General features: G+C 40.8%; 5 protein-coding genes across 10 annotated transcripts in view; 2 read left to right on the top strand and 3 right to left on the bottom strand.

Annotated features, from left to right (window-relative positions):
- Positions 1–140: 140 nt before the first annotated feature.
- mef2b (myocyte enhancer factor 2b) lies at positions 141–9642 on the bottom strand. Of its 3 annotated transcripts, XM_053884684.1 has the most exons (11): positions 9563–9642; positions 9277–9321; positions 8245–9192; positions 4696–4767; positions 3617–3820; positions 3420–3548; positions 2990–3170; positions 1937–2046; positions 1748–1856; positions 1537–1633; positions 141–960 (listed from the first exon to the last, which is right to left on the bottom strand). In XM_053884684.1, exons 4-11 carry the CDS (start codon positions 4747–4749, stop codon positions 696–698), a joined length of 1149 nt encoding a protein of 382 aa, XP_053740659.1. In that variant the 5' UTR covers positions 4750–4767; positions 8245–9192; positions 9277–9321; positions 9563–9642; the 3' UTR covers positions 141–695. The 3 variants fall into 3 exon arrangements, with proteins under 3 accessions (XP_053740659.1, XP_053740650.1, XP_053740669.1); XM_053884675.1 differs by lacking the exon at positions 9563–9642 and having other exon boundaries at positions 8245–8485; positions 8568–9417; XM_053884694.1 differs by lacking the exons at positions 8245–9192; positions 9277–9321; positions 9563–9642 and having other exon boundaries at positions 3617–3725; positions 3805–3820; positions 4696–4757.
- borcs8 (BLOC-1 related complex subunit 8) lies at positions 9586–17665 on the bottom strand. Of its 3 annotated transcripts, XM_053884729.1 has the most exons (6): positions 16836–17665; positions 16619–16731; positions 14865–14929; positions 14682–14789; positions 13135–13194; positions 9586–11433 (listed from the first exon to the last, which is right to left on the bottom strand). In XM_053884729.1, the coding sequence occupies exons 1-6, from the start codon at positions 16870–16872 to the stop codon at positions 11385–11387; spliced, it is 432 nt and encodes a 143-aa protein (XP_053740704.1). In that variant the 5' UTR covers positions 16873–17665; the 3' UTR covers positions 9586–11384. The 3 variants fall into 3 exon arrangements, with proteins under 3 accessions (XP_053740704.1, XP_053740714.1, XP_053740723.1); XM_053884739.1 differs by lacking the exon at positions 13135–13194 and having other exon boundaries at positions 16836–17664; XM_053884748.1 differs by lacking the exon at positions 9586–11433 and having other exon boundaries at positions 12225–13862; positions 16836–17661.
- rfxank (regulatory factor X-associated ankyrin-containing protein) lies at positions 16646–20476 on the top strand. 2 transcript variants are annotated; one of them, XM_053884716.1, is made up of 10 exons: positions 16646–17079; positions 17162–17208; positions 17292–17327; positions 17436–17519; positions 18255–18320; positions 18409–18509; positions 18583–18708; positions 18774–18840; positions 18916–18996; positions 19842–20476. In XM_053884716.1, the coding sequence occupies exons 3-10, from the start codon at positions 17297–17299 to the stop codon at positions 19889–19891; spliced, it is 606 nt and encodes a 201-aa protein (XP_053740691.1). In that variant the 5' UTR covers positions 16646–17079; positions 17162–17208; positions 17292–17296; the 3' UTR covers positions 19892–20476. The 2 variants fall into 2 exon arrangements, with proteins under 2 accessions (XP_053740691.1, XP_053740682.1); XM_053884707.1 differs by lacking the exons at positions 16646–17079; positions 17162–17208; positions 17292–17327 and having other exon boundaries at positions 17399–17519.
- Positions 19593–21292, bottom strand: nr2c2ap (nuclear receptor 2C2-associated protein). Its single transcript, XM_053884763.1, has 5 exons — positions 21244–21292; positions 21034–21124; positions 20683–20788; positions 20546–20613; positions 19593–20321 (listed from the first exon to the last, which is right to left on the bottom strand). Exons 1-5 carry the CDS (start codon positions 21279–21281, stop codon positions 20199–20201), a joined length of 426 nt encoding a protein of 141 aa, XP_053740738.1. The 5' UTR covers positions 21282–21292; the 3' UTR covers positions 19593–20198.
- Positions 21293–21393: 101 nt separating this feature from the next.
- ncanb (neurocan b) overlaps positions 21394–27066 on the top strand; it is a 166570-nt gene continuing 160897 nt past the window's right edge. The window contains exons 1-2 of the mRNA XM_053847980.1: positions 21394–21547; positions 26166–26300. The gene's annotated coding sequence lies outside the window, so the exon portion shown is untranslated. The remainder of the gene's footprint in view (positions 21548–26165; positions 26301–27066) is intronic.

Consider the following 27066-nt stretch of genomic DNA (forward strand, 5'->3'; position numbering starts at 1 on the left):
AATGAAGAGTCACTGAGTTGAAAAGGACTTTGAAATTGAACTTTATTCAAAAGAAAATACTATCTAAAAGATTCTATTTGTGAATAAACAATCATACTTTACAATATTGATTTCACTGCTGACTTCAGTGGTGTCACGAATCAAAAGTTGTCATGGTGATGGTGTAACAAGAGTCTTCCGTGTTTTCATCACTGTGTTTCGGTGATACAGTGCACATGGATCTGATTTGGTCCCATGATAAAGCAGCCTTGCTTTAGGTAACAGAACATTTTGGAAGGTGAAACTTAAGGTACCTTTACATCATCAAACTGGCAGTTTACCTGACCATAGAGGGTGCAGGTTTGTGGGTTGTTTAAATGTCTTCAAACTGTAGCTTTACTTTCTTCCATTCCTTCAATGTGCCCAGGGATACTGGGCTACAGCAGCCCTCCCAATGACTTAAAACTCTACGTCAAAACATATTTTTTTGTCATATTTTACCAACGTAAAAAACACAAGCCTCGTCTGCCTTTTTTGCACAATTATTTGAAAATGAACGGTGAAATTCAAACATAGGAAGCCCCGTTATCGCTGTCTGAAACACGCTAGATAAGTTGTTGCTCAAAACTGAAAGGAGAAAAAAAAAACGTTCCACTTCAAGATGAAGGTATAGTCGACATCTCTTTATGGGTCACACTGGAGAGGCCTGCTCTGAGTTATCTGTGCCAGCCTCCACTTAGGTCCGTCAGTCCCGGCTCCTCCACAAACATCTTCTCCTCATTGGCCAGTCGAGGCTCCGCAGGCCTGTGAGAGGATGAACTGATGTAATGTCTGAGGTGAGGAGGAGTGGAAGGAGGAGGAGGAGAGGCAGGTGAGGACATGAGTTCAGGGGAGCTGCGCTCTGATTTGATGCTGAGGCTGAGAGCGGGCCGACGTGGCGAGGATGAGGAGCGAGCGTGAGACGGGTTGCAGCGCCCTCCACTGGACAACAGAGGGACAGCAATGCAAACGGTTACGCACTTCATAACGTTCACGTTGTATTTTAAGGACGAGAAATGATCGCATCGAAAGAAAAAATGAAAACATTTTGAAATGGATATTATATATATATATATATATATATATATATATATATATATATATATATATATATATATATATATATTATAATGGATATTAATCTTTTAAACATAATAAGATTCTATCCAATTACCAACATTTTATTTCAATGCTTAATCGTTTTTCAACGCCTGAATATTTATTGGGTTGTCGTTTGATGTTGGTTAAATCAGATTTAATATTCATATCACAGCAACCTAAAAATTGTTCTTGCAGCATTTACCACGTGTGTCCATTTTCTGCACGTCCCTCTTCACGTGTTTTAATGTCTTCTTTTTTAGTGTTAATAGTTTTGCAGCAGTGCTTTTGTTTTTGTTGCTGTTTCGATAAATGAAAAAAAAAAACAACAAAACCCTGCTTACTAATGCTGGGCATTTATGTATATCTTTTTAGACGTCGACAGCATAATCTTTCTATCCAGTAACAAGCAAACCTCACCCGAGGCTTAATCGAGGCACCTGAAGTTCTTGGGACCAGGGGTTCACGGCTCCTTGAGGAAAAGTGGATGCAGAATACAAGTCTGGCAGGTTGCAATCTGGCAAATTAGAAATTATAATTCCACATTATTATTCTTCTTTGGGATTAAAACGACATATATTTTGGAAGGATTGATTGATGTGTTTAATTGATATTATGATGTCGGGGATACCAGAGGATCCTGAAGAAGAAAGTCCACAGGGATTGTAGCCCAACAGTCCGGCCTTCCCCACAGCCACCATTGAGCTGTTGCCATGGAGATCCTGGCGCAGGAAACTTCTCTGATCATGAGAGAGGTAGAATTATTTCATGGTGAATGTGCTTTGACATTCCACATAAAGTCCTCCTCATGTCGACTCACTGTAGGATTATCCACAGTCTGAGGAAGGACATCTCTGTGAGTCAGAAGAGGAATTGTTGCGTCGACGTATCGATTGAAGTTCCCGTGGGAGAAGCGTGAGGAGCCAATACCTGCGGCAGCAAAGCAAAAGGAAGTGAGAGAGACATATTTTTTAAAAAATGAGTTCCTCTTTTCAAATTTTGTCAATTTAGTGAAACTATTTTGGGTAAAAATTTACTTATTTTGTCACCACACAAAATCCACACAGCTAGCTGCTTCTGATAAAGTAGAACTGCTAATCTGGATTTCAAAATTAGAGTCAAATGTTTCTAAAGAGAATCGGCTTCAGGAGGGTGACGTCCTGCCAGGTGTGTTAACAGAAACCACAGTTTCAATCGCAAACCATCGGCATGTTCAAGACAGACGCACACAAGCAGACACTTCCTGTGAGAGTGGCTCCAGCTGCACTTTTATGGTTACAATGTGAACGCTTAAATAACCCTGTCGTAGTTGCACTTTAAATGTCTCCCCATCGTCCATAACTTATGACAGGTCCATTAAATGAGTGAGAGATATTTGGAGATTATTCTCCTTCAAGTAGCAATGTGTTCAGTGTCGACTTGAAGTCAAGACTGCCTAATCCGAGACCAAGACTCTACCAAGGCTGAGAGTGTCCGGGGCAGAGACCAGACAGACCAAGCAAGAGAAAGACTTTTTAAGAACGAGACCAAAAAGAAAGACAAGAACAAGAAAATTTATATGGAATATTTGAAAACAAGACAACATGTGAAGAACAAATGTAATGCTGTAGTAAAATATAGAGTTGTATATATATATATATATATATATATATATATATTTTGACCAGTCCGTCACCAGAATTGAATCTGAATTTAAATTATGTTACATTTGTTTGATAGTAATGTAAGATAACGAAAAACAATGAGAGAACATATTCGAAGGTGACACTTATGACGTCTGGAATCTGAAGAACAGTTTCGGCGCAATAGCGTCACATAATTGTATTTCATTCAGTGTTGATCTATACATATGATTCTACATGATTCCACTCACCAGGGGGGGGACACATGAATGCACTGTGTGAGTTGAGCGCAGCAGAGTTCGTGACTCCAGGTCTGGTCGGAGTTTTGAATCCTCCGGGTCTGTTCGACCCCATATTGGGTCCAGATGTATTTGTAAAGCCGCTGTCACCACTGGTTGGCAACAGCAACTCAGGCAGGAACTGAGACTGAGCCTGGGGTAGAAAAAGTGTCCAGATTGTCAGTTGAGAATTCATAGATGGATTTAAATCTACTCCTATTTTGGGCTTCTCCATTTCATAAACATTAATCTTTAAAAATAGGATGGCAAGATCTGTGTATGCCATGGCAGTGCTTTTTCCTTGCGTACTGAAGAAACGTGAGGGTGAGCTGTCACTGTTTCTAATGAGAACCTACAAGAACATATTGGAAGAAAAATGTTCCATTGCGTCGTCGACACTCACATGGCAGCGCTGGCGGGCCACAGAACGGTCCACACCTTCATTGAGCGGCTCTTTGTCCACAGTCACCTGCATCATCCCCTCACTGTTCATCACTGAGTGGACCAAATCCATACCTTTCTTGCGCAGCGTCTGGTGCACACAACAAACTCTCTTCACCACATTCATCTTTCTGCTATGATCAACCCCAGGCACTGTACCTCCAATATATCCGTGTTGGTCCGGCTCTCATGCGGCTCACTGTACTCGGTGTATTTGAGCAGCACTTTGTCCATGTCTGTGCTGGCGTACTGGAACAGGCGGTTGGTGCTGTTGAAGATGATGAGGGCGATCTCACAGTCACACAACACGCTCAGCTCATAGGCTTTCTTCATCAGACCAAACTTACGTTTAATAAAGGTCACCTGATACAGCAAACAAAAGCAAACCATTATCAGCAACAGTCGAATGTCTGAGTAATAGTTATGCAATATTGTTTTTTTGTGAGTGGTGTTTAAAAAAGTCTCTATAAATAAATGTTGTCATTATTATTTTGTGCAAAAATGTAGCTTTAATGCATTCACACAGAGAATGGAGTGTTATTTGTACTGACATAGTATTGTTTGGCTAAGGCTGGAGTTATTTGATTCTACACAACTAGATTAAATAGTGGTCGTTGTGTACAGCTTTTCTATACAGAACACACAGAAACAATCATTTATAGCGCTTCATAAACCTGCTCTAGTTATCAAACATGACTAAGCATTGTTTTACCATTGCCATGGTTCAATACTTTTTGGTCTAATCCCTTCTTTTTCATTGTGTATTCCTGTCCCAGTTCGGTGACACCTTTTTTTTGTCCATCTTTTCCTGGTTCTATGTGATTGACTGAAGTGAAGTGCGAATCTATAAGCTTGATGTTTCGAGTCTGATCGAGTCACCATTCAGCACTCGGGTCATGGTTCACTTTCACAACTGTGTCTTAGCTGGTACCTCCAGCTGTAAACCGTTCACATTTTGAATTGGTTGCATCGATTATACTACATTTTTTGGTAACAAAAATTGTCAATTCTTGGCACATACATGCTTTTTTGGATTTATGTTTCTATACCTAGAGCTGGGTATTGATTTAGATTTCCCAAATCAATTCAATTAGGATTTGGTTACGGATACTTCGGTCAATTTAAGCACATTTCCTTAAATATGAAAATAAACTTGGCGCATTCCAATGACTACAATCTAGTTCAAACTATGGCTTTGACATGAGAGTCAAATATTTCTACAAATAAAAAGTGCTCACCTTTCTATTTCTCTGGTCTGCAATTCTGGAAATCTGTATTTTCTTCCTCCCCATGTTTTTTGTTTCTGCGCTCTGTTGAGGAACAACACCATGTTTCCGTTAACAATACATGTCAAATTCAACACAAAAACCAACCCATGACTTTAATTCCAGTTCAATATCAGAGCTGACGTGACAATTATATTATGCACTAATTTTGCTGGGAAAATCTGTTTGGGCTCAGTGACTCTACATGCACTTCACAACGTGTATTTTTACCACTGTTAGCGATGAGGTCTAAAGTTAGTCCGGTCAGCAGTCCACACAGTCTGACACCCCCACAGTCTGGGTTCCCCACTGTCCAGCGGCAGTGCCCTCGTCTGAGCTGTCGCACAGCCCCATGAGATAAGTATAAAAATATAACTGATGGTTCCTTTAAAAGGTTGGTCGACCAGTGGGCAAAAATCTGGGAGCTAAACCGTGTTTATGAAAGACGGCTAGCCTTAAATGCCACCCACTCCTCTCTCAAGCTCTAAAAAAACAAACTGCTGCTGATGACACAGATGGATGGATGGATTTTGAAAGCGGCTGCAGGATCATTCAAAGCTGGCTATTATTCTAGTTTATCAAGAAACTTCCCGCCATCGAAAAATGTAGTACCGTTAAAGCTAGATTATTGGCCAAATAACTAGAAAACAAGCAAGCTGACTTTCCTGACCCGATCAGCGTCTCTGAAATCCCGGAGGAGTTGCACTGGGTTTTCCCTTAATTCTGGACTTGTATTTTCTATTTTTAGGTCCATACTGATGATGCCTGAGTGGATATGGCATTGCCATTCCCACGGCCCCCTAACGCCCCCTCGCTTTAGCATGGCACAAACTATGAAGTAACTGTTACAACTCAACAGATATGCAACATTTCTGAGCTGTCAATAATGTCAGGACGCTGAGTGGTTTATCTTCACAGTACATGGAACAACTGTGATGATATGATCTTGCCCTGAGAATGATCACGGTGAGGCTGCATTCAAGCAGGTGAATCAGCTCTTGGAAATAGGTTCTCATTAATCCAAATCCCAACCCAACTATCCATAAATGCTTATTTCTTGATTTCTTATAGCTGTGTTGAAGCCTCAAATCTTTAATTTTACTGTACACTTCAGAGCAAATAACGTATCTAACATAACTTTTACAGTCATTTGTGTTCACTTTGAAAAAACGTCCAATAAAATATATGGGGGATTGTGTTTTTTTCCCAGATGATTCCTGGTACAAATGCTAGAATTTCTGAACTTTCTCAATTTATGGTTGGTTGAATTGTGGTTCCTTCTCCATAGTGATGTAGTCGAGACTCTAACCAGATCCTGCTCCACGCTGAAACCAGAGCATACAGAAGCCAAGACCGAGAATTTGAGAGGCCATAACTGAGTCGAGACCAAGACCAACATGGATGAGGAGGGCAAGAGTAAGTGGAAGACCAAACTGAATACAGAATACAGAAGCTCAAGTCCATTAATCATATAAACAAACACATTTATTTCCGACTGCAAAAGAAGAGAGAGAAACAACAGTTATTTTTTTAAAAGAAAGCAAGAACTGAAATGCTTTCTGGAGTCATTGTGGTCTTGGACTTCGCCCACTTCATTGGTCTTTGTCTCGACTTGCTCTCTGGCCCTCAAAATGCTGGTCTTGGACTCTTGCTCTGTCTGCTCTGGCGTTGGTCTCTACTCGGTCTTGAGTTGGGTGGTCTCGACCGCGACCCTACTTTTGCATTCTGAATAGGGACTGATTCACCAACACTTTGCCAGTACAACACACACCTAATAATGTGCGAAGCAATTTATCAAGAGATAAATTGCTCACTTAGAATTTTTGCAAAATATATAATTGTCTACAAACTAATATACCTGCCATGTACTTCCTCAAGTCACAAATCTTTGTGTGTACTACTAAATTAATGTTGCTTTGAGTTTGACTAAAGTACTGTTCAATAATTCCCTGGTTCCCCTGGTTGGAACAGTTCACTGCGCAGGCTTCTTCCACGAGAGAAATATGCATTTTCTGATTTGAACAGGCTTGTCTCCAATATTTTGTATAGTGCAAAGCCCATCAAGCGTTCTTGAGCAAGAAATATAAAAAATTCATAAAACAGTCAGTGACTCTTTAAGGCTTCAGTTTGCTCGCTACTGTACAAATGCTTGGCACTTGAGGATCCTCTTGCATGTTTCAATCATTTCTTGCTCACTAAAACACAGCACCAGTCGTTCCCACAGTTTTGCGGAACTCATCTGTTAACCCCCTTTGGTCGTCTGGATTTTCTTGGTTTCACATCCCACGAACATCCATCCATTTTCTCAACCAATATGAGCTACCTCCATATCTCAGTGGAATTGTGAAAAACATTCCTGTGTTGCCGCTGCCATCCCACCTCTTGACCTCTTTCAATTGAGTTTCCTACCATTACATACGTCCTTGTACCCTAGGAGTAGTAGTGTGTACAGTAAAGTACACAAATACTTTCTGACAAAATGCAATGCAAACACAAAAACAAATCCCAAGTGTTGGAAACATTCCCCAAAGGCAAAGCAGTGGAAAAAGAATATGAATCACTCAGGATTCGTAATATTTCAATATCATTTATTACCTTATGTTACCTCTTCATAAATATTATTGTGAGCCCAACGGGAAACCAATATACTTTGTACCATGATTTTTCAAACACTTTTATTAGACACCTATATAACTACACAGGGAAGAGTTATACATATAAAATAATACATATGAAGAAACTCAATACTTAAACATACATTAACATCTCGTGCCGAAAGATAGGCACTAGAATTCTTACTAGATACTAAAGTCACAGCGTTCAAAAGGAGAAAGTTCAGACAGTTCAAATGTTTGTCACAGACTTTGCTAAGTAACATGGCGTAACTATCAGCCTAAATTTAGGGCTGGGGGTGATTGAGTTGCACCAATATTTGTGATAGAACCACAAATAGCAATACTTGCGAGCTAGCTACTATTCAGCACCTGTCTTTACACAAAACGCTTTTTCTTTGTTTAAAAAATAATATAGAATATTTTCCTATAAAATTTACCTCACCACCTGTTTTATAATAATTTTTAAGAAAACAGCTAGAATCGGCTAAAAAGCTGAGCGGTGTTTATTTTACTGTTGGTATGATACACGGTGAAATGAGAACCAGCCATCATCATTCCATGCAGTCTATCTGACGTTGCAGAGATTGACACGTTGAACATCCTGAGATGTTGTCAGTATTGAGCCAAAGGCTTCTTTAAAACAACACACTCACATGGATGTACATACCTTTTTGCGTAGCAACCATGATTGAAAATACAGAGCTCAAAAAACTTTACTGACAATTACGCTCAATAAAGTTCTAATGACAACAAGAATAGTCACGTCAGAAATAGCGCATCATTCCGGGAGATAGCAAGCATCTCAGTCTAATTTGGTCTTATCTGCATGACAATAACCCACCAGCGTGAACAGGGGGAAAAAAACCCTTTGGTTTATGAAGGCACAGAATATCAGATGTGTACTCACCAAGTCTTGACCTTTCCGCCAAGGCTTTTCTCTGAATTGGTAGAATGTGGGAAATAGAGATGTGAAACAGAGAGCTGTGTCATGAAGTGAGGACTAGATGAATGAATGATCACCTGCAGCAGTGCAGTGCAGATGCCGTTTGTGGTTGTTGTGTCTCCAACAGCTGGCTGCTACAGCCCGCCTCTCTAACCTCACACTGCCTCCCACAGCCTGCTATTGGACACAGGCACCCGCCTCTAATCTGGAGATCAGACCACATTTATTTCCTCGTTTCTGAGACAATCATGTTATCAAGATCTGTGAGCTAGTGCCTGCTGTTTTACCTGGTGCAACGTCATATGACGCAGCAGACCATGAAGCAATGCACTACTGCACTACACTTCACATGCTCTGTCAACATCTGCTACACTGAGGCAACGGGTGTTGGACTTTCCTGAAAGGAACTGATCATCTGAAGTCTGCAAATTATGGTCATAATTCCTTTAAAAAAGTGGATTAGTAACATGAAACTTTCTTTCTAGGAGAAAAAAGACCTGTTAGGGACAATACAGGGACAAAAATAAAAATGGTAAATCGCGTATATTGAAGTTTCCGTACACGGCACTATTATTTATGAACTGTGCTGTGGTTCTCCAAACTACGGTGGCCCCAGGCTGACATAAGAAACAGATCATATACAAAACTGTGTACAGTGTGCTCATGAAATGAGAAGATCATGAATGACACTCTGGCTCCTAACTGTGCTGCACCAGTGAACACACAATCTCAGCAATATTTGAGCACAAATGTTGGATATAGATTAATCTGCAGGCCATAGTCTTTTGTTCCAAGACATGTTGATATATTTAAAGCTGAGTGAGGAAATGATTGTTTGTTCAAACTCCTTCCAGGCTGAGTGGTAAGTAGCTTACCACGACTCTCCTTATAAGGAATGCTGTTCACTGTTATCTAGAGAGGAAAGAGGAAAATGCACAAAATCAGATCTGATTCATAACACTGCAACACTTCAGTACTACAAGACGATTCCCATACCATTTTTCAAAATACATGGACTGTCATCAACTGAGCTACACCTGGCTGTAAGGAGAAGAGAGGTAAGTTCTGGTTTAAAATGGAGTAGGAAACCTCAACTGTCTACACTGAAGTCACTTCAGCTACCAGATGAACAGAGCTCTCCCACAACTATTAATTATATTGTTTTTATTACAATAGAATCAAAATATAAAAATTATATTAAGCATGTATTTTGGTTCTTTGGTTTATCTGAAGTGAAAAAACAACAACAAAATAGTGTGAGCAAGAGCAAAGGTATCCATACCGTCGTTTCTTCGCCACACTTCCTTATTTCACCTATATAGTAGGTAATTCCACATTATCGAAGGGTGCTGCTGTCTATTTTTGGCCTGTTCTGCAGAGTGTGTCCAAAAATAATATTAGGACAATATGTGGAAGTGTCGACAACTGCAAACATAACACAGAGAGGTAAACATCCACACAGACCTCCCAAGAGACTCGCAACTTGTGTTTCTGATGCAATAGACAGCAATGTCTCTGCAGACTTGACCTCCAGAATTGAACAACATTGGTCTCTCGAGGCATCAGGAGATCAAGGAATCACCTCTGTGCACTGATCATTCAGGACAATTACCTGCTGTCGAGGGGTAATGTGGTGTTAATGACAGCTTTTTTTTTTAAACACACAAGCACCTGATGTTTATAGTTTTTAAACTGCTTTTGATGTCTAATGGAGCACCTTGCTTGAACCCTGCTACACCTGAGTAACAATCCACCTGATCTCTGTCCGCATCAGCGTCGTCACACTAGTGTGAGGAGACAGGGCGTGCTGAGCATTGCAAATATTATTCAAGCTGTGAGTCTCATTGTTCCTCTCAAATCACCTGTTTGGATGAAGCAGACTGAGAATTTCAAATACGACAAATATGGCAAAACTATCAGAAAGCTCAATCCAATTCTAAGTGTGAACAAAAAAATTAGTTGACGTTTGATTCTCTCAAAACAAAGAGCTGGAATCAAGAAGCTTTACAGAGGATGAACGTTTGTTTGGTTAGCCTGAGCTCTGCAGGTCAGTCAGAGTGAGTGGATTTGCATATACTTAACTGACAAATTCTGCTGGTCACAATCAGTAACACCATCACTAACCTAAGACATTTTCACCCGATAAAAAAGTACTGTCCATTACAAACGACTGCTAAAGATTGTCAAGGTAAAGTAACCTGAGTGATGTCTCTCTATCCTGTTTGTCCACCTAAGTCACCAAGCCTGTGATGGCATGGAAACTCTGGATGAGTTTGGAAAATTAAACATGAATGGCCTGTTTGTTGTCACCATTCGATAATGATTGGACTGATGAAATATCTTTTAACTCTGTCATTATCGTCACAGCCCAAATAATGAAGCATCTAATGCCAAGGTACTGACCACTGCAGACTGTAAACACCTGAAAAACATGGATTTTGGAACAAAGTTTGGACCGTAAATAAAATACTGTGGCCAGTCCACGATTGCCTAGCAACAAATGTCAGCTGAAATGAATGTTACTTACTTTATTTAAAGTACTACTTCATTAAAATACGTTTTGACCGTCTGAAACAGCAGCATCAGTTTGCCGCTATAGCGCGCCCTTCTCTCCAACCAACCACTCCTCCTCAACAATCGGCCGCTCAAACAAGTACCACATTTTCAGGGAACGCAGAACGTTGAATGTCCGGAGCTGTCCCGGCCACTGAGCCGTGTCTGTGCGTGGATCGCGTCAACACGCTGGTTTCATGGAGGAAAGTCCATTGTTGGAGGGACTTGTAATCTGGGGATTTTAGAGAACATCACATGGTCTGAGGGGCGCTGCAACGCAACAGCAAACTACCTACTAACAACGACTTTTCGGATTCTAGAGAAGCTCGTCGAGATGAAGTACAGCCAGCGGACTCTGACGGTTCTGTCTCTACTCGGGGTTTTATCCGCCATCATGTCCCTCTTGTCGGTTACTTTGATTTCGCAGCTCCAGTCGCTGCAGGCGAGAGTGAAGGAGTCTCCCCCCGCGTCGTCGTTTCTCCCGGCTGAGGTCTGGCTGGTGCTGCTGCCGGTCTCCACGGTCCTCACCGCGCTCTCGCTCACCCTCCACCTCAGCTCCGCGGTGGTGTGTCTCCTCCACGGTTACCTGTCCACGGAGGTCTGCAGAGGAGAGCAGGACACTGACAGGTCAGTCTGTATTGTTTGGAACCTTTCCTGTTAAAATTAGTCATTGAGGAAGCTGAAATCTGCCCACAATATTCAGAAACAAAACATAAATGAAATAGCAAGCTTTCATTTTACTATACATTTGGCACTGTTAACTCTGCTTGCATTCAAAATGTCCACTGTAAAATATGTATACTTAAGTTCTAAAGCGTTAATAAGCCTCATATGGCAACTCGGTATGACTTTTAAGCCAGTATAACTCAAATGACACCATCTTTTGGAACAATGTTGTCATAAGTGATATGATAAATGAAGGATGCAAATTTTATTTTTGTAGGTTAAAAATGGAATGATTGCAAACCACTCTTAAACTGCTAATACTAAAAGTAAAACTAATGAAGATTTAATGGCTTGACTGCTAAATTAGTAAAAAAAAAAAGACTTTTTAAAACATTTTTTTTCCATTACTAAATTCATCAGGAATTAATGACTTTTTTTTTTCATTTTAAAGTGTTCACGCGGTTTACAGTTAAAGTAAAAACAATCAACAAATAAGAGCGCTAAAATAGTCTTCCAAATGGTCGCATATAAACTATTGGGAAAATAAATATTTTAGACGTACAGCAAACTCTTTTCGTGTCTCTCATGAACTTCATGCTTATCATGCTCTGGATGTGCTTGTTTTGGCTTTTAAGGCCTTGAACGTAGGATCTGGATTAATCCAAGAGAGCTGATGTGACTCAAGCGCCTGTAGAACGGTGTTCAATGGACACATAACCATAAAATTGAAAAGGGTTGCATTTATTGGGACAGGTTCGACCACATTGCATCATTATAAAGAACAGCAATTTCAGTGCAATAAGTCGGTGAAGATGATTGATATTCGGCTGGCATCTACCAACAGATTCTCCCTGCAGATGAATGGCCAAAGAAGTGTTCTTGGAGGATAATGGAGTTTGAAAGTGTCAGGGTGTCAAAGCCACTCTGTGGTGTTTCTGGTTGACCCCCACAACCCCCATACCCCAACTAAACAATGGTCTACCTCTCATTCCCACGTTTAAAAGTCTACCTCTAGCTTTAATCAAACAAGTTCTGTATGTTTAAAAACACCTAAGTGAACATTATTATTCACTATTCACCGTTGAATAATATGCCCTTTACTTTTCACAGGGCAGACTGGTTTCTTTTGGACTGCAGATCAGTGCGACATGTGGCTATCGGACTCTTCTGCCTGGGGGTGTCAGTCTACTTGGCAGGTACGAACAAAAGCAAAGAATAAAAGGCATTCCGTGCATTCCAAAACATTTAAGAAAAAATGGACACTTATAGCTACCATCAGCATCATCTGGCCACATGTCACCAATGTTAAAATGTAATGGTTATACAGCAAAATAAGCAATACACATCATAGCTCGGTACCAGTGGATGCATATAACCGCTCTGTTGTGGCTGAGCTGTTCCGTGCAGAGTCAGCGAGAACAATGCATTCTTTGAGCAGCGTCCATGACTCAAGTGTTTTTAGGTCTGATCCTGGTGGCACTGTGCTTTCACTGACCAGCTTTCACAGGGGGTCAATGGAGGGAGTCAATTCAATGTGATGAAGCTTCGCTCTCGTGACCTCACTGCAGCTTGAATGCAGAGGTAACAGAGCAAGATACACCCGAGGCAACACCCAAAGCCAGGAAGTCTCCTCACATCCCGGCGTTGTGCTTCTCTCCTCCTTCCTTGGGCCCCACTGAGTCTGCAGTCCTTTTCCTGCGCACAAACATAATTTAGCGGCTTAGGTGGGACAGGACGTAGTTTTATATTCCAAAGCAAAACTCTGGGGTTTAAAAGAATTAGCTTTATTTACAGGAGCTGTATTTGCTCTCTACATTCATGTTTCCATCAGCCTTTTGAAATAAAGCACTTATTGTTTGCATTTTCTATGTTTATAAACATTTCTTTTGTCTGTTTTTGTCATTAGCTATGTCCATCTTTATGCTCCTGACATTTGAGGTGGAGACTGGGATTGCCAGTGCTTGCGTCCTCTCCTCTGGTATATTGGTCCTGCTGGTTGTTGTCATCCACACTCTGGTCAAAGCGTCTTCGACAAAACACAACAACAATGAGCACCTTAACACGCTCTACCAGAACGACCACGGTGGGTGCAACATCCCAGCACCCCGACCTCTTGAACTGAAAGTTGGAGTAGACAAGCCCAGAATACCACGGAGCCAGTCTCGCCTTCAGCATCAGCTCTCCTACCCTCCGTGTGGGAGCCCTCTCGAACGGGACAACCACCTGCACCTGCATTACTCTGCCTCTGTACGGTCACAAGATCACACCAGTGATAAGGACGGCTACAGCAGCGGAGGCAGCGGCCCTCGCATGCACAGGACGCCCTCAACTGAATCAGGTCTGCTGCAGGCTCAGGCTATGCCCTGGAATGGAGTCAACAATGAGATGAGAAGTGTCCTGGCAAGAAAGTCTGGGATTTCAACAAAGGATTCCACTTTAGTGTGACTGCAAAGTCTCACAACAAACACTAACAATGAATGATACAACAGGTCTGGTTTGACAGACAGAAGACGACATGGGAATGACACCCAATTATCCTTATTTGAAGATACTTTGTGCTTTATGAAACAGTGTACAGTGTGTAGTCGATTTAGTCTTTAAAATTTTTTGTAGGGACAATGACTTAAATATCAGTGTTAAGAAACTAAAATTATGGTGTAAATACTTAATCAGCTATTGCCAAATATAAGTGCATATTTTGCACTTGTTTATGTGCCTGAAATGATTTCAAGCAGCTTTTCAATAAACGTGTACTTCACCAACTGTGTGTTTTTTTTTATACGTTATTCAGCAGATGCTTTGATCAGAAGCGACTAAAAATCTATTGGCATGTAGTACCACAGCCCTTGCTTCAGGGCCCACACTGGTTAGCCTACTGGGATAGAACCCAGCGCTTCCTACTTCATTGTCATCGCTGCTTCTCGCTGAGCTAGCAGCAAACCACCGCATCAGACGACACATAATCATTTATCATCAGCATAAATGTCACTATCAAATGTGATAAACCAGGACTATATTCGCTTCAACGGAAAAGGGCTGAGAGACTATACAATTTGTAGGACTCCACCTAAGGTTAGGTATGTTGCAAAATGAAGGTTTGTTATTTTCTTACTCAATAATTGTTATTTTATTATTAATGAATTTTCATTATCTGGAGCAAGTTATAAGCTGTTGGGACCCACCTGCGGCCCTGGGAGTTGTTGATCTGTTCTTTCATATGAGTGGCCTGACGAATAAGAGCATCGATGTTTTTGAAGTACATGCTGCTGTTGGTCATGCTCTTGACAGCACTGTGAGGCAAGTACGAGAAATGAAGAGCTTAAGTCTCATGCAAACAAAATCAAAATATTTGAGTGGCCTCTCACCTGCAGGCATATTCAACAGAGTAGATGGCACCTTGGCTTTGCTCCTCCCAGCTCTGCATGTCGGTCTGGGACAGACAAGTTACAAAATATTAAATAAGAATTTATGTGAGTGGTGTTAGTCTGAGCATGTCTTGTGACGAACTGACATTCATTACTACAAGAGATGCACCATCAAAAATTGCACCACAATAGACCGTCATCATTTATGTGGTGGATTGCAGCTAGAATCGTAGAATACAGGGGTACCTCGGTTCTCGACCACAATCCGTTCCAGACGGCTGTTCGAGAAGCGAATTGTTCGAAATCTGAATCGATTTTTCCATTACACTTAATGGAAAAAGAAATAATGCATTCCAAGCCTTAAAATATTCTTTTGTAGGAGTGTCTGCTGCAGGTGTGCTGTTCCTCTATGTGTGTGGCCGCTGCATGTGGGAGGGGTTGCCGAGTGAGTGAGGTCTCTCCAGAAGTGAAGAGGTGCCCGGTGCGTGTCCAGCTCTGAATGTGCGCTTCTGTGCAGTTTGGCTGTGACAAAGTCATAAACCAAGTCACGCTCTGTCCCAGACTCGCCTCATCCCTGTCCCAGCTCCAGCCCACAACAGGACATCAAACCCTGGAGTGCGCGCTCCAGCCTCGGAGGTGTGGAGAGTGGGCACCTCCCCTGTCTACCACGGTCCAGTGCGGAGACAGGAAAGGTTTTACATGTCAATATGAAGAAAAAACAGCCAGTAAATGTAGCGGGACACGTCTGCATACAGAGGCTGCGCTATACACAATAAAAAAGCACGTCGTGGGACAGCTGATCGGTCCGTGCACGTTATGTTTTTTCAGGCTTTTTTTCGGGGACGTTCGAGTTCTGGATTTTCGTTCGAAATCCGAAGCAAAAAAATCTCAAAATTTTTGTTCGAACCCCGATTTGTTCAAATTCCAGGACGTTCAAAAACCGACGTAGCACTGTATTTGTCCTACAATTTGAATTGTGAATTTTCACTTGTTACCTGTCCACCATAATCTTGGCTATAAAGAGCTGCTTTAACCAAACTCATCTGGGAGGAAGCAACCCTAAACTGAAAGCTTCCCAAGTGACCCCTCAGACCCTCTCTATGATGAACATTCATCAGATCAGGGTAGATCGCTTTGGACGCCCCATTGAATTAATGGCTTTGTCTATATAATTATGTGGCATTGCTAATATTTAAGCCAATTTTTGTTGGTGAAACAGACTATTTTTTTACAATGTACAGCAGGGGTGTCAAACTGATCCACAAATGGGCCGCACTGGGTGCAGCTTTTTGTTACAAGCTCTCAAAAGGACACCTTCATCAGATGTCTTAAGAGTGCAATCGGTGGACTGACAGTTTTGGTGCAGCTTCAGTTCACACCTGATCGGTTAACCTATCTGTGGTTGCAGAGGATCAGCTTGAGAGCCCTGCTGTACAGTCTCTTGATTCAAGCTTATCATAAGGGCTACCATGCAACTGTGTTTATGATACTCTAAAGGCAGACAATAGGAGGACTCTTCTTCTTCATGCTGCCCCATTTAATCTCTGTGAAACGTAAATCGAAATGTTGACTCCACCATACGTAATGTATGTGAAGCAATGGAAAGAAACGTCATGCAAATGTAATTATAACGCATTAAAGGAAACAAACACACATTCATGTCAGGCATATAACGTGATTATTCTATCCTGTGGTGATTATTATGATTGTTTAGGAGTCTTAACGTTAGTCATAAGTGTCACATCATGAACTACCTTGTGTTGCACCAGCTCAGGTAGAGACCTCCGAACGTGCTCCTGGAGTCGGTAAAGAGCGACCGACGGCTCGTTAGCGAGGACGTACATACTCTCTGTGAACTTGTCCGTCACTGAAAAACAAGGAAATGTTCACGAGTATTAACCGCAAATATCACCTGAGAGCATGAAACGGCGAACTGAATCCCATAATTATGCTAAATTCTCATCTGATCACCTCTCCTGACTTTGAGCTGCATCTCCTGGTCCTCCATTTCGTGAGCAGTTGGATGTGATCAAGGCGAACCACGGTATAGATTTACAGATGTAGAGAGCGTTAGCCAAGTCACGTGACAAGCGGCGCTTCCGTATTATTGTTGTCTTGCAACCATAAAAGATTCCGAAAAGAAACACGACTCGCAGAAACGTTCCTCCTGTTGCTCAACTGGTTATGTCAAACGTTCGACTTCGGTGCATTTAAAGTAGGTTTTTCATGTAAATGTCCTTCAAATCATTCCAAGTACTTAGATTACCTATAACAATGCCCTTGTACATCCATTTTAGATTTCCATAAAATGAAATATCACGAACAAGACAATGCTCTATATCTGGTAAGAAGCGACCGAAATATAACGTTTTGGTTGTATCTGCCGATATAAACTACGATTTTGTATTGTATTTTCTTTATTCGCAGTGAAAATGGAAAGTGATGACAGTGCTGATGTCACAGGTATTTAGATGTTGTTCAATGATAGCGACATTTCCGTTGAGAATTAAGTTTATCGGTCTCATTCTTACGTGATGGTTGTGATGCTTTCACATTGCATGGATTTGCAAGACGAGAGTTTATTGAATTCTGCAACCACTTTGACCAACAAGCAGCGTGGAAATGAGGTCACAGCTCGACCGGCTACATTGGACTGTGAGTACAGCGGTAGTTCTGTTGCTCGCGATTTGAGAAACACGTCCTGCTGATAATAGTTTACACAATTTGTTTTACATAATAAGTGGTCCATGTTACATGAAATTTTCTTTTCATTTTTTATGCCAAACATAAAGAAATTGAATTGAATTTAAAAATATAAATAAATAGGAATAACAATGGTAAGTCTATTTTGAGATGGTGTATTGACAAATCGGAATTGTTGCTACCAACATGAAAGATAGTACAACAGAACAGTTAAATGTTCACATTGCTTGAAAACAACTAATGTGCAAACAGATTGCATTATGAAAACGTGTAATATAGATGTCTATTGCAAAGGCGATCTGCATACAGTTTTGCTGTACTGTTATAAGTGAAGATTGGCAATGCTCAGATTGTCACTAGAGGAACACAATGGAGCTGTTGGTATGTTTCTGGTTGGTACATCAAGAGGGATTATGAACCCTCCCTTTAAACCACATCTTTCTTTCATATCCAGGTGCATTAAATGATTACAATCCAAATATTAAGAGGTGGGAATGTTCACCACAGTTCAGTATATAAGGTTCTAATATCAACAGCAAAAATAGTGGACACATTTGGCTAAGGATTCAAAACTTGTAAGAATAAATGGTAAATATACATTTGTTTTCATGATTCATGCAGTTGCTTTTAGATGTCCAAATGCTTCAAAAGCATGGTTAAGAAACATGCTCTCTGTCTCACCCCAAGCTCTGTCCATACACCAGCTTGCTGCTCAAGGTGAGGTTGCACAAGTGGCTGTTCACTTAAGTAAAGGTAAGGGAATTAAAAAAAAACCCCAAAGAGTGGTATTCTCTGCAAATGTCCGTTTTTTTTTATTTTTATTTTTTTTTAAACGTTGTAGACCGTTCCCTGCTCAGCAAACAGGACGAGCGAGGGTTCACACCTCTCATGTGGGCGGCAGCATTTGGAGAAAAAGCTATGGTGGATTTTCTCTTGGAAAGGGTTTGTTTAAAAAAAAACTTGAACTCATACTACTTGAGATATCTTAATCAATATAATTTATCGTGTGTTTTAGGGTGCAAATCCCAAAACAATGGCAAGAGAGCGAGAAAGTGCTCTGTCACTTGCCAGTTCTGGGGGCTACGTTGATGTTGTTGAGACTCTTCTGAGACGCGGAGTGGATGTCAATGTTTACGACTGGGTACAAATATCATCCACGTTTGGGAATAAATGCTCTGTAATTTACTGATGTCACTTTAACCCCAGAATGGGGGGACCCCTCTTCTTTATGCTGTGCGAGGAAACCATGTCAGATGTGTGGAGACCCTCTTAGGTAAATGTCATTGCTTTATCGTAATTAAATAATTCTCCTTAGCTTCACTAAGTATAATTGATTTTCTCTTCATAGCCAAAGGAGCCGATATGACAGTTGAGTCAGACTCTGGATACAATCCAATGGCCTTAGCTGTTGCCCTTGGGCACAGAAAGAGTAAGCATTTTAATTTAATAAAGACATTGTTTGTAGCTGAGTGGACACAATAAATTATTCAGGACGCTGAATATACTGGTGATCATGTGCTAATGTTATTTAAATGGCATGACACTTTGTTTAAACGCTGTTTTATATACATATATATATATATATATATATACATACATACATACATACATACATACATACATACATACATACATACATACATACATACATACATACATACATACATACATACATACATACATACATACATACATACATACATACATACATACATATATATATAAAACGAGGTTAGACAATTTAATGTCCTTTCCTTCTTTTTCAGAACAATTTTATTCAAGCAGCCTCAATCACCAGTTGTTTTTGTTTATATATATATATATATATATATATATATATATATATATATATATATATATAGTAATTTCTTACTGAAGTACTGTACTTCAATACCCATAAGGTGTAAGGTGTTTTATTTATTTATATATATATATATAGAACACCTTATGGGTATTGAAGTACAGTACTTCAGTAAGAAATTAAATCACTAAGTAGTGAGCAAAGAAAGAAGTCTGAGTTTGAAGTAAACTAATGGATGGATTCGCGCACTTCTGCATCTTATCTGCAACTATTGTAAGTTAAAAGTGCCTTGTTTTACTTTGTAAGTGATTATAGCTTGGAGGTAACATCAGCGGTTGGAGAGAAGAAAACTGGGGTTTGTAGTAATATCCACACAAAACAATAGGGTGGAATAGGGTGTTGAGTGTGAAGTATTTTTTTGAACACATACAGCAGAAGCTTTTATCCTTAAACTATGTTTGTTTGTTTCACAGTTCAGCAAGTGTTGGAGGACCACATTCTCAAACTCTACAAGCAAACATGACAGTTCTTCAAGGAACTAGATTTAAAATATTCATCCAGAACAATTTCTTTACAAATCTGCATTGTGTTTATTTCAATTAAACAACAAATAAGAAATGTGTAAGAATTCTTTAGTTGTAAAATAATATTTTTTAATTGTCCAAAAGTTCTTGGCTCTGAAACAACAGCATACCATGAAAGACCACATCACTCCTTGTTATTGTGGAAATCTTGACCCTCTCCACCACGATCCGTCATAATCATGGACCTGGATACTGTTCTTGTCACACGAGTCACTTCCTCTCTCATGAGAGGATTTTAGAAAGTGGTCACAAGGCTTTTTCTCCCAGGAGATCCAAGGAGTAAACAATTATTCTCCCAAAAAAGTCAGCGCTATTCTCGAACATTATTTTTACTTTGTCGACAGAGGGGGCCTCCTGAATGGGAAAGCTGTGGGTGTGGAGTTAAGTCAAGATAAGTGCTGTTATTCTCTCAAGCGAAATGCCATCGTGTTAAACATGATGGAATAAGTCAACTGTCCTGATAATGTGTGACTGCTGTACATTAGAAATGGAATGGTGTTAAAAAATAAAAATAATTGAAAATGAAACCATATAATTTTATCGAGTCTGTTTTTGCTGATTCTGCCATCCAAAGTCTGGCTTCAAAAGGATATTTGTAGTGAGTTGTTGTCCTCGGGGTAGAACTGGTGAATCTCTTTTGTGTCTTCACCTCTTAGCGATCCTTTAGGAAAAGAACAAACAGCAACCATTGTTTAATGACACATTTGAACATCTCTGCGTGTAGGTCTACCTTCTAGTCTGCATGCTTTCGCAGAAAACCCTCCTTGGAACTGAACATTTAACCTGGACACTCTGACAGGATGTGGAAAGTCCAGAGCTACCCACTGACATTCACCCTGGTAAAATAAATGTTTATTAGGATGGTTATTTAGGACGCATTGTAAATAAAGCAGGCAGTGAAATCAAAACCGTCTTCAGATAACCGCACAAGATGTAAAATATACTGTGTATAATCCATAAAACAGATTGATTATATTCTGACGAAGTTGAGTCTGAACACGTCAACTGCTACAACACATCAGAAACCAAATCGAATAACAAATACAATACTGATAACCCTCACCTAGACTGTTAGATTTACCTGATCAGAGTTCCAGCACGTCTCTTCGTTACTGTCAAACATGAACTTCTTGCCAAACTGCTTCACATCTCTGTTCAAAACGGAACTCACCCTGAAACAACAGAGAAACAGTTGAACCCAGTCGAATCAATCGTCAACATTCAACCAACAAAACGCTAACTATGGCAATAGGTAGCAACGTGATTCGATGAAAATATAAAATTCTATCACCTGCATTGTGTTTCACGACAGACCAACGACGAAGCCATGGCGAGGTGAAAATGCCGTAAATCGATTCTTATTTTTTTTACGACAGCAAGTCAGGTTACCATCATCCAACGCTAGGTGGTAGACTTGTACTGTTTGTTAGTTCTACGCGGCCCGCGATTCAGTTTGGGTTGATCCCAAGTCTCTTCATGGACGGGTCACAATTTTAATGACAGCGATAGAGGCCTTGTTGTCAAGCTTCATTTATTTTAATCCTCGTAGGTGATCGTCGGAGAAGAAGAGCAATCGTTCTGGAGAACAAACAAAGGTGAATTGACTTGCTGGCCCTTTATAGCGTTCATATGAGTGAAGTGTAGTGTAGTGTAGTGTTGGTAAACCTAAAAAAATAGCTTCAAGAGTTCTCATTGGCTTTATTTTGTGCGGTATTTCTGCCTTGTGTGTGTGCCTGCTTGTGTGTGTGTTTGGCACATGGCTCGCAGCAGAAGGAGAGACCCTGCTGAGGTTTTGTCACTGTGCCCCCTCAGTGCAGATAATCAATATTTCTGTAATACAAAACCTGAAAGCCTGCATCCACGAAAATTGCAGAAAGCCAGGGAGAGTCATCTCATTCTCACACACCCAGTGGCCACTCTCACAGTCCATGTCTGTGGCCCGGAAAATGCTAAAACTCCGTAGATAAGATGGTTATAGGTTCAAATCATCGCCACACAGACTCAGAAAGTGTTGAGTTAAGAACATACCAGGTGAATTCACACTTTAATGGACTTCATGATAGTCATTTTATAAACATAATCACTACCCTTAAATATACTGTAGCACCAGGCGTTCCCTTCCTCCTTAATATGGCGCATAAACTGTGATTTAAAGTGGCATCTTCTCAACACAGCCATTCTCTATTGTGGACTGAGCAAAAGTATCCTTTCCAGACTTTATAGACTCGTTAAAGCAGAAGGCTGGCGCAGCATTCCGATGAGCAGGTGCTTATGATCTGGCCTTTTGCCATTTTTGAAGACCAACTGGTCATTTGTGCAGGCTTTCCTTCAATATGTGGTGAACGTGCATGGCTGCAAATCAAGTGTTGTCTGACGGCTGTCCAAATGTCTCATGTGTTTACTAATGTGTGCCTCTAATGTTGCCAAGATTGGCTGCAAGTGGGCCCAGGAGGGCATTTGTGCTATAGGAAACCACAGTGGGTCTTTGTTGGAATTTAGAGAGCTTTTTCTGACTCAGGCAGGCTACCAGGAAACACCACCACTAAAGTTAAGCTTTGGAAAATTATCCAACTTTCTTTGTTGCTCTCCTGAATGAGTGAAATAAAGAAGCATATTGCTTTCAAACTTTGTTTTTATTTCCACAATTGTCTCTGCATCCTTTAATTCAGCTGTTCATGCATTTTTAGACAGATTAAAATTTCTGAAGGCACCGTGTTGAGAAACTTCAGGTAAACCATGTTTTGTCAGCGAGCAGGCTGAGCGATAAGTACAAAAGTAAGTAAGCACAATCTCCACAGCGTGTCGCAGAAACTGACAGCATTCCATGACGGAATGGGTTCTCTTGGCTAATGCTACTAACAGACTGCGATCCTCAGCAAAAGTTGCCAAAAACTCCCCAAATGTGATCAGCCTATTAGTTTATTTAATTCACTCAATTTTATTATCCGACTTTCTATGACAGATCACTCGCGCAGCTACAGAATATGCACTATATTTAGAACAGGCACATTTTCCTGTCATCAGTCACATTCAGAGAGTGGAAAAACTGAGATCCCATCCATGTGGAAAAAGAACCGGTTGTGTCTGCCTAAGTTTTGTGTCAGATAGGCTTAACGTCCATGCGGATCCAGAGTTTTCAGTCACTGTATTTTCTACTTTTTGAAACTCTGAATAAACAACTTTGAAAATGCCAGATCCATGTGGACAGCCGATCCAGATATTTTTGAAAACCATGTCACGGCCCGTCTGCCTTGGCTCTCTTCTTGAAAGTTGCCACCTCACAGTGATGCTGGTGAACAAGAGAGGGGTACATTTTTGGCAACAACAGTTCAGATTATTGTTACTATAAAATTGGAAATCTTCAACTACTCTGTCATTGCAATGACCATCAGACGATCATTGTGATACAGACATGCCGCGGACTTGTGAGCAGAGAAGCCAGTCACAAACAGTGTAATGTTGGAGTGTATGTTTATTTTGTCAAACTATAACCAAACAAGAACGTATAGAACTGAAATTCTCCGACCCTGTGGTGTCGATGAAGCATGAAACAGATGACCACACGCTGTTACAGACATGTGAAACACCCGTACCCGGTCACTCTCTTGTGTCTTTGACAACTCGTAGTTCAGTGTTTACTCTAATCAAAGTCCTACGGCGTTGTCGGTAAACAGCAATGTCTCTTAGTGATCAATATGTTTTTTGCGATATGGTGCTACTATTTAGTGAACAAGCTTCCCTTGCTAGAGCGCCTGCACAATCCATTAGTACTACATCCTTTTGAATCATTTTCAGCATATGTGTGTGGACGGCAGAAAATGGCTTTGTTTTCATGGTCCAGTAACATATTAAAAGAAACTTTCTAGTATGAAGTATGATCGAATGTCAATTGTAGCGCCTGTGAAATGTAAGAAATATTGGACCTTTAAAAATTAGAATATTAATTTTAGCGCTGCATGGGAAAAGTTCGACATGGAATTATTTGTAGCGATTGGCATTTAGACTTGATAGTACGTGGACATGACCTTTCATCTGACAAATTGGAATGTGCATTGACTGAAACGCGGCTCTAAGGTGAATATTTTAATAAGCAAAAATTAATTAACAGAATTTCTTGTGGATTTCTTCCTGCAATTGTGCCGAAGAACAGAGAGCGAAGAGGTGAATTACGCGGCGTCCCCTAAAACAAAAGAAGCTCTGACCCGCAGATTAAAATGTGCTAGAGAGACTGATGTCGCAGTTTGGCATTTATTTAAATGAGGAATTAAGAAGCTCCTGGTTTGATGTCTCTCCCCTCCAGAGACAGCGAGGATGTGTCCTTGAGGGCAGTGGTGACTGTCTCATTGCTGCTGATGAGCAAGTTGCACCTTGCATGACAGCTTTGGCCATCAGAGTGTAACGGTGTGAACGGGTGAATGAGGCAATATTCTTAAGCATTGAGGGTCTTGTTGAAGCAGAGAGGGTGCTTAACAAAAGCGTTCTGGACTCCCAGGGGACTTCTCCGTGTTAGCAGAGGGTGTGTTCGTAATCTCCAGCCAGCAAACAGAGCTGCCTTTTCACTCCTTTTAATGAGTTTGGCCTCACTCAGTTAAATTGGGAAACCTTCATGTCACATTAACTTCACTTCTGTAACATCTACCCCTGCTTAATCACCCAATGTACACATCTTTAATAAACCAACTTCAGCGGCACATTAGAGGCTAAAAGGCTTTTTTTCCACAGCTAAATTACGTGTGAATAACACCATGGCTTAACTTGTTTACCAAACATTTTGAGAGTTTTTGAATTTAAATGATCTTTTACCTACATTTGTGTCTGATTCCCTTTTTTTTACCATCACGCTACAGCAGAATAAGCTTTGCCTTTCATACATGATACAGTAGTGCAGTGGTGAGAGCTGCGCAGCAGGACGATTGAATCAAGCAGTTCTGAGATTTAGAGAGTTAGAGCTTGGTCTGCATGTGTCCTGCCATGGACTGGCCTTTAGGCTTCAGTCCCTTGAAACTTTAGTCGCGCAAGCAGAATGAATTAAAATGTCGTTTATCTTCCTATTTTCTGTTTGTAAATAGATACTTGCTTGTGAAGTAAGCATTTTAACTTGATAAAATGTGTTTTTAAAATGGTAAAATGCTGCACAGTTGGTGCAAAATCATGTTTTTGGGAGTCTAACCAATGTACTCTTTGGGTTCCACCAAAATGTAATAAAGCTGGGAATGGAGGGATTGGCCAGAAACAGGAGACACATCTGTCAAGCACTGCAGCAATTAAAGGGAGATGTTTTCTCTTCTGTCCTCCCTCCAGGTTGGCCCCCTCTCTCATCTCCATGTTGAAATTTTCTGCTCCAGTTTAGTGAGGTGCTTTAATTGAATCATTAAAACGGGGAGCATTTGCACAATATGCTCGGCTGCCTTCATTACAAAGCCCAATCCCTTGTAATTTATTCACGGGTAGTGAAGGAACACCTTCACTGTCAAGCGAGCCCTTTGTCTTCGCTTCTCTGGAACGTGTGAAGGCACAACACAATCCTTCGCCACTCCAAAGACAAACTGGTCGATGACTGGATTCGATTGCAATGTATTTTTGGGCAAAATGTTATCTCGGAGAAGTCGGTTGATTGGCAGAATGTGGCACATTTTTGGGTGCCTCAGTTATCAACATGTATACTACAAAAAGTACATCATCATTAAATTGATCTTAATGCACAGTATAACATGAAGGAAAAATGCATTTGAAAATCCTGTACTGACCAGGTGTGTGTCCACCTTTTTATCGCTTTATGTAACAACTGCACAGGTTTGATGCATCAGGCTTTGCTATCTTGTCGACATATATTGCCACAATGGTCAGGATTTATGAAGCGTGTCCGCTTCCACTTCATATTGGTGGTTGTGGATGTGAGGCCCACAGGAGAGACCGCGCTTCACCTGTCACATCCAGACGAGCGCCTGTGATATCCGTGCATGAGAGGAACCAGTGGTAATGACATGAAGGCTCTGAGCTCACAGGACAGCAATACACAGAACAAGCCGGAGCGTATCCCTTCACGCTTGGATCTTGTAGACTTGTTGCGAGTTAAAGCTGGAAATGGTTGAGGAAATTGTATTTGTGTGAACAAGTTATCGTGTGGGAATACAGCAATAGAAGCCAGATGATTGAATTGGTAAACTGTGACATTGTGATCACAGCGATTGCTCTCTTTATTTCATTTTCCAGACCTATCACACGCTCATGTCCCTGCTGGTTTTTCCAACCTGCGTGTGTGAACAGCCCATTGCAGCTACACACCTTGTGAACATGAGCAGCCAAACAAAAACCCCCACAGTTCTTCTGCCCCACTTTCATCTCAAGGTAAGAAGTGGACATTTTTCCTCACGTCAGATTTGGGACACAGGATTTAATTTGTTTTGTACAGTCATACATGGATCAAACTCATAAAACGGTATATTTCTATGCGTATTTTCCATCGCAAAGAAAACCAAATATGCTGTTTCCATTAACAAGGACTAATTGAAACTGCTATTACGTTGAACAGGTGAGAGTAATCAAAATGCTACAAAAATATTGTCAAAATATAAATATACTCTGCAGTTTTAATGATTACACATCATCATTGAACTTCATCTGTATACAGTAATCTATATATTATAATTCAGCAGCCTGGTATCTATAAAATGTACTACTGTGTCAAGCATTTGTATTGGTGTCCTATTTAGTGGCCTCCACTGCGTATATTGCTTCTTGACACGACAGAAATGTATACACGCAGGTGACAAGTGTAAGTGCCAGACAAATGTGTTCGTGTGATATGCTCAATATCATGTATGGCGTTCTCACGGTGAAGAGCTGCAGGTCTGAAGAGATGAGGTCTGTATGTTTATGTGATGTGCTGGTTGCTTGCTCAGCAGTTACCGTGTGTGTGTGTGTATTGAAGTCTTGAGCTCCTGTCTGGGGCTCCCTTTTTAATCTGTTCAGACAGGTTTGTAATTGTATGGGGAGGGGGTAGAGCTGCAGCAACCACAGTCTGGAAAATGGATAAATCATAAAAAGTGGAAGGAGGGCAGGTGTGTGCATTGGGGGGGTGTGTTTTTTCTTTGTAATGACCAGAGAGGGTATT

This window comes from Synchiropus splendidus, chromosome 1, assembly GCF_027744825.2.
Source record: "Synchiropus splendidus isolate RoL2022-P1 chromosome 1, RoL_Sspl_1.0, whole genome shotgun sequence".
Taxonomy (NCBI): Eukaryota; Metazoa; Chordata; class Actinopteri; order Syngnathiformes; family Callionymidae; genus Synchiropus; species Synchiropus splendidus.

Excerpts from the sequence above, each read along its gene's own strand:
- mef2b (XM_053884684.1), bottom strand. The coding sequence starts at position 4,749 with ATGGGGAGGAAGAAAATACAGATTTCCAGAATTGCAGACCAGAGAAAT. Across the intron at positions 1,634-1,747 it reads TTCTTCTTCAGGATCCTCTG|ATTGCAACCTGCCAGACTTG; the intron begins GTATCCCCGACA and ends CTAATTTGCCAG. Across the intron at positions 961-1,536 it reads GTGCCTCGATTAAGCCTCGG|TGGAGGGCGCTGCAACCCGT; the intron begins GTGAGGTTTGCT and ends TCTGTTGTCCAG.
- borcs8 (XM_053884729.1), bottom strand. The coding sequence starts at position 16,872 with ATGGAGGACCAGGAGATGCAGCTCAAAGTCAGGAGAG. Across the intron at positions 14,930-16,618 it reads CTGAGCTGGTGCAACACAAG|ACCGACATGCAGAGCTGGGA; the intron begins GTAGTTCATGAT and ends TGTCTGTCCCAG. Across the intron at positions 13,195-14,681 it reads AACAACTCCCAGGGCCGCAG|GAAAAGGACTGCAGACTCAG; the intron begins GTGGGTCCCAAC and ends GTTTGTGCGCAG.
- rfxank (XM_053884707.1), top strand. The coding sequence starts at position 17,399 with ATGGTTGTGATGCTTTCACATTGCATGGATTTGCAAGACGAGAGTTTA. Across the intron at positions 18,510-18,582 it reads TGGATTTTCTCTTGGAAAGG|GGTGCAAATCCCAAAACAAT; the intron begins GTTTGTTTAAAA and ends CGTGTGTTTTAG. Across the intron at positions 18,997-19,841 it reads TGCCCTTGGGCACAGAAAGA|TTCAGCAAGTGTTGGAGGAC; the intron begins GTAAGCATTTTA and ends TTTGTTTCACAG.
- nr2c2ap (XM_053884763.1), bottom strand. The coding sequence starts at position 21,281 with ATGGCTTCGTCGTTGGTCTGTCGTGAAACACAATGCAG. Across the intron at positions 20,789-21,033 it reads CGTGCTGGAACTCTGATCAG|GGTGAATGTCAGTGGGTAGC; the intron begins GTAAATCTAACA and ends TTATTTTACCAG. Across the intron at positions 20,614-20,682 it reads GAAAGCATGCAGACTAGAAG|GATCGCTAAGAGGTGAAGAC; the intron begins GTAGACCTACAC and ends CTTTTCCTAAAG.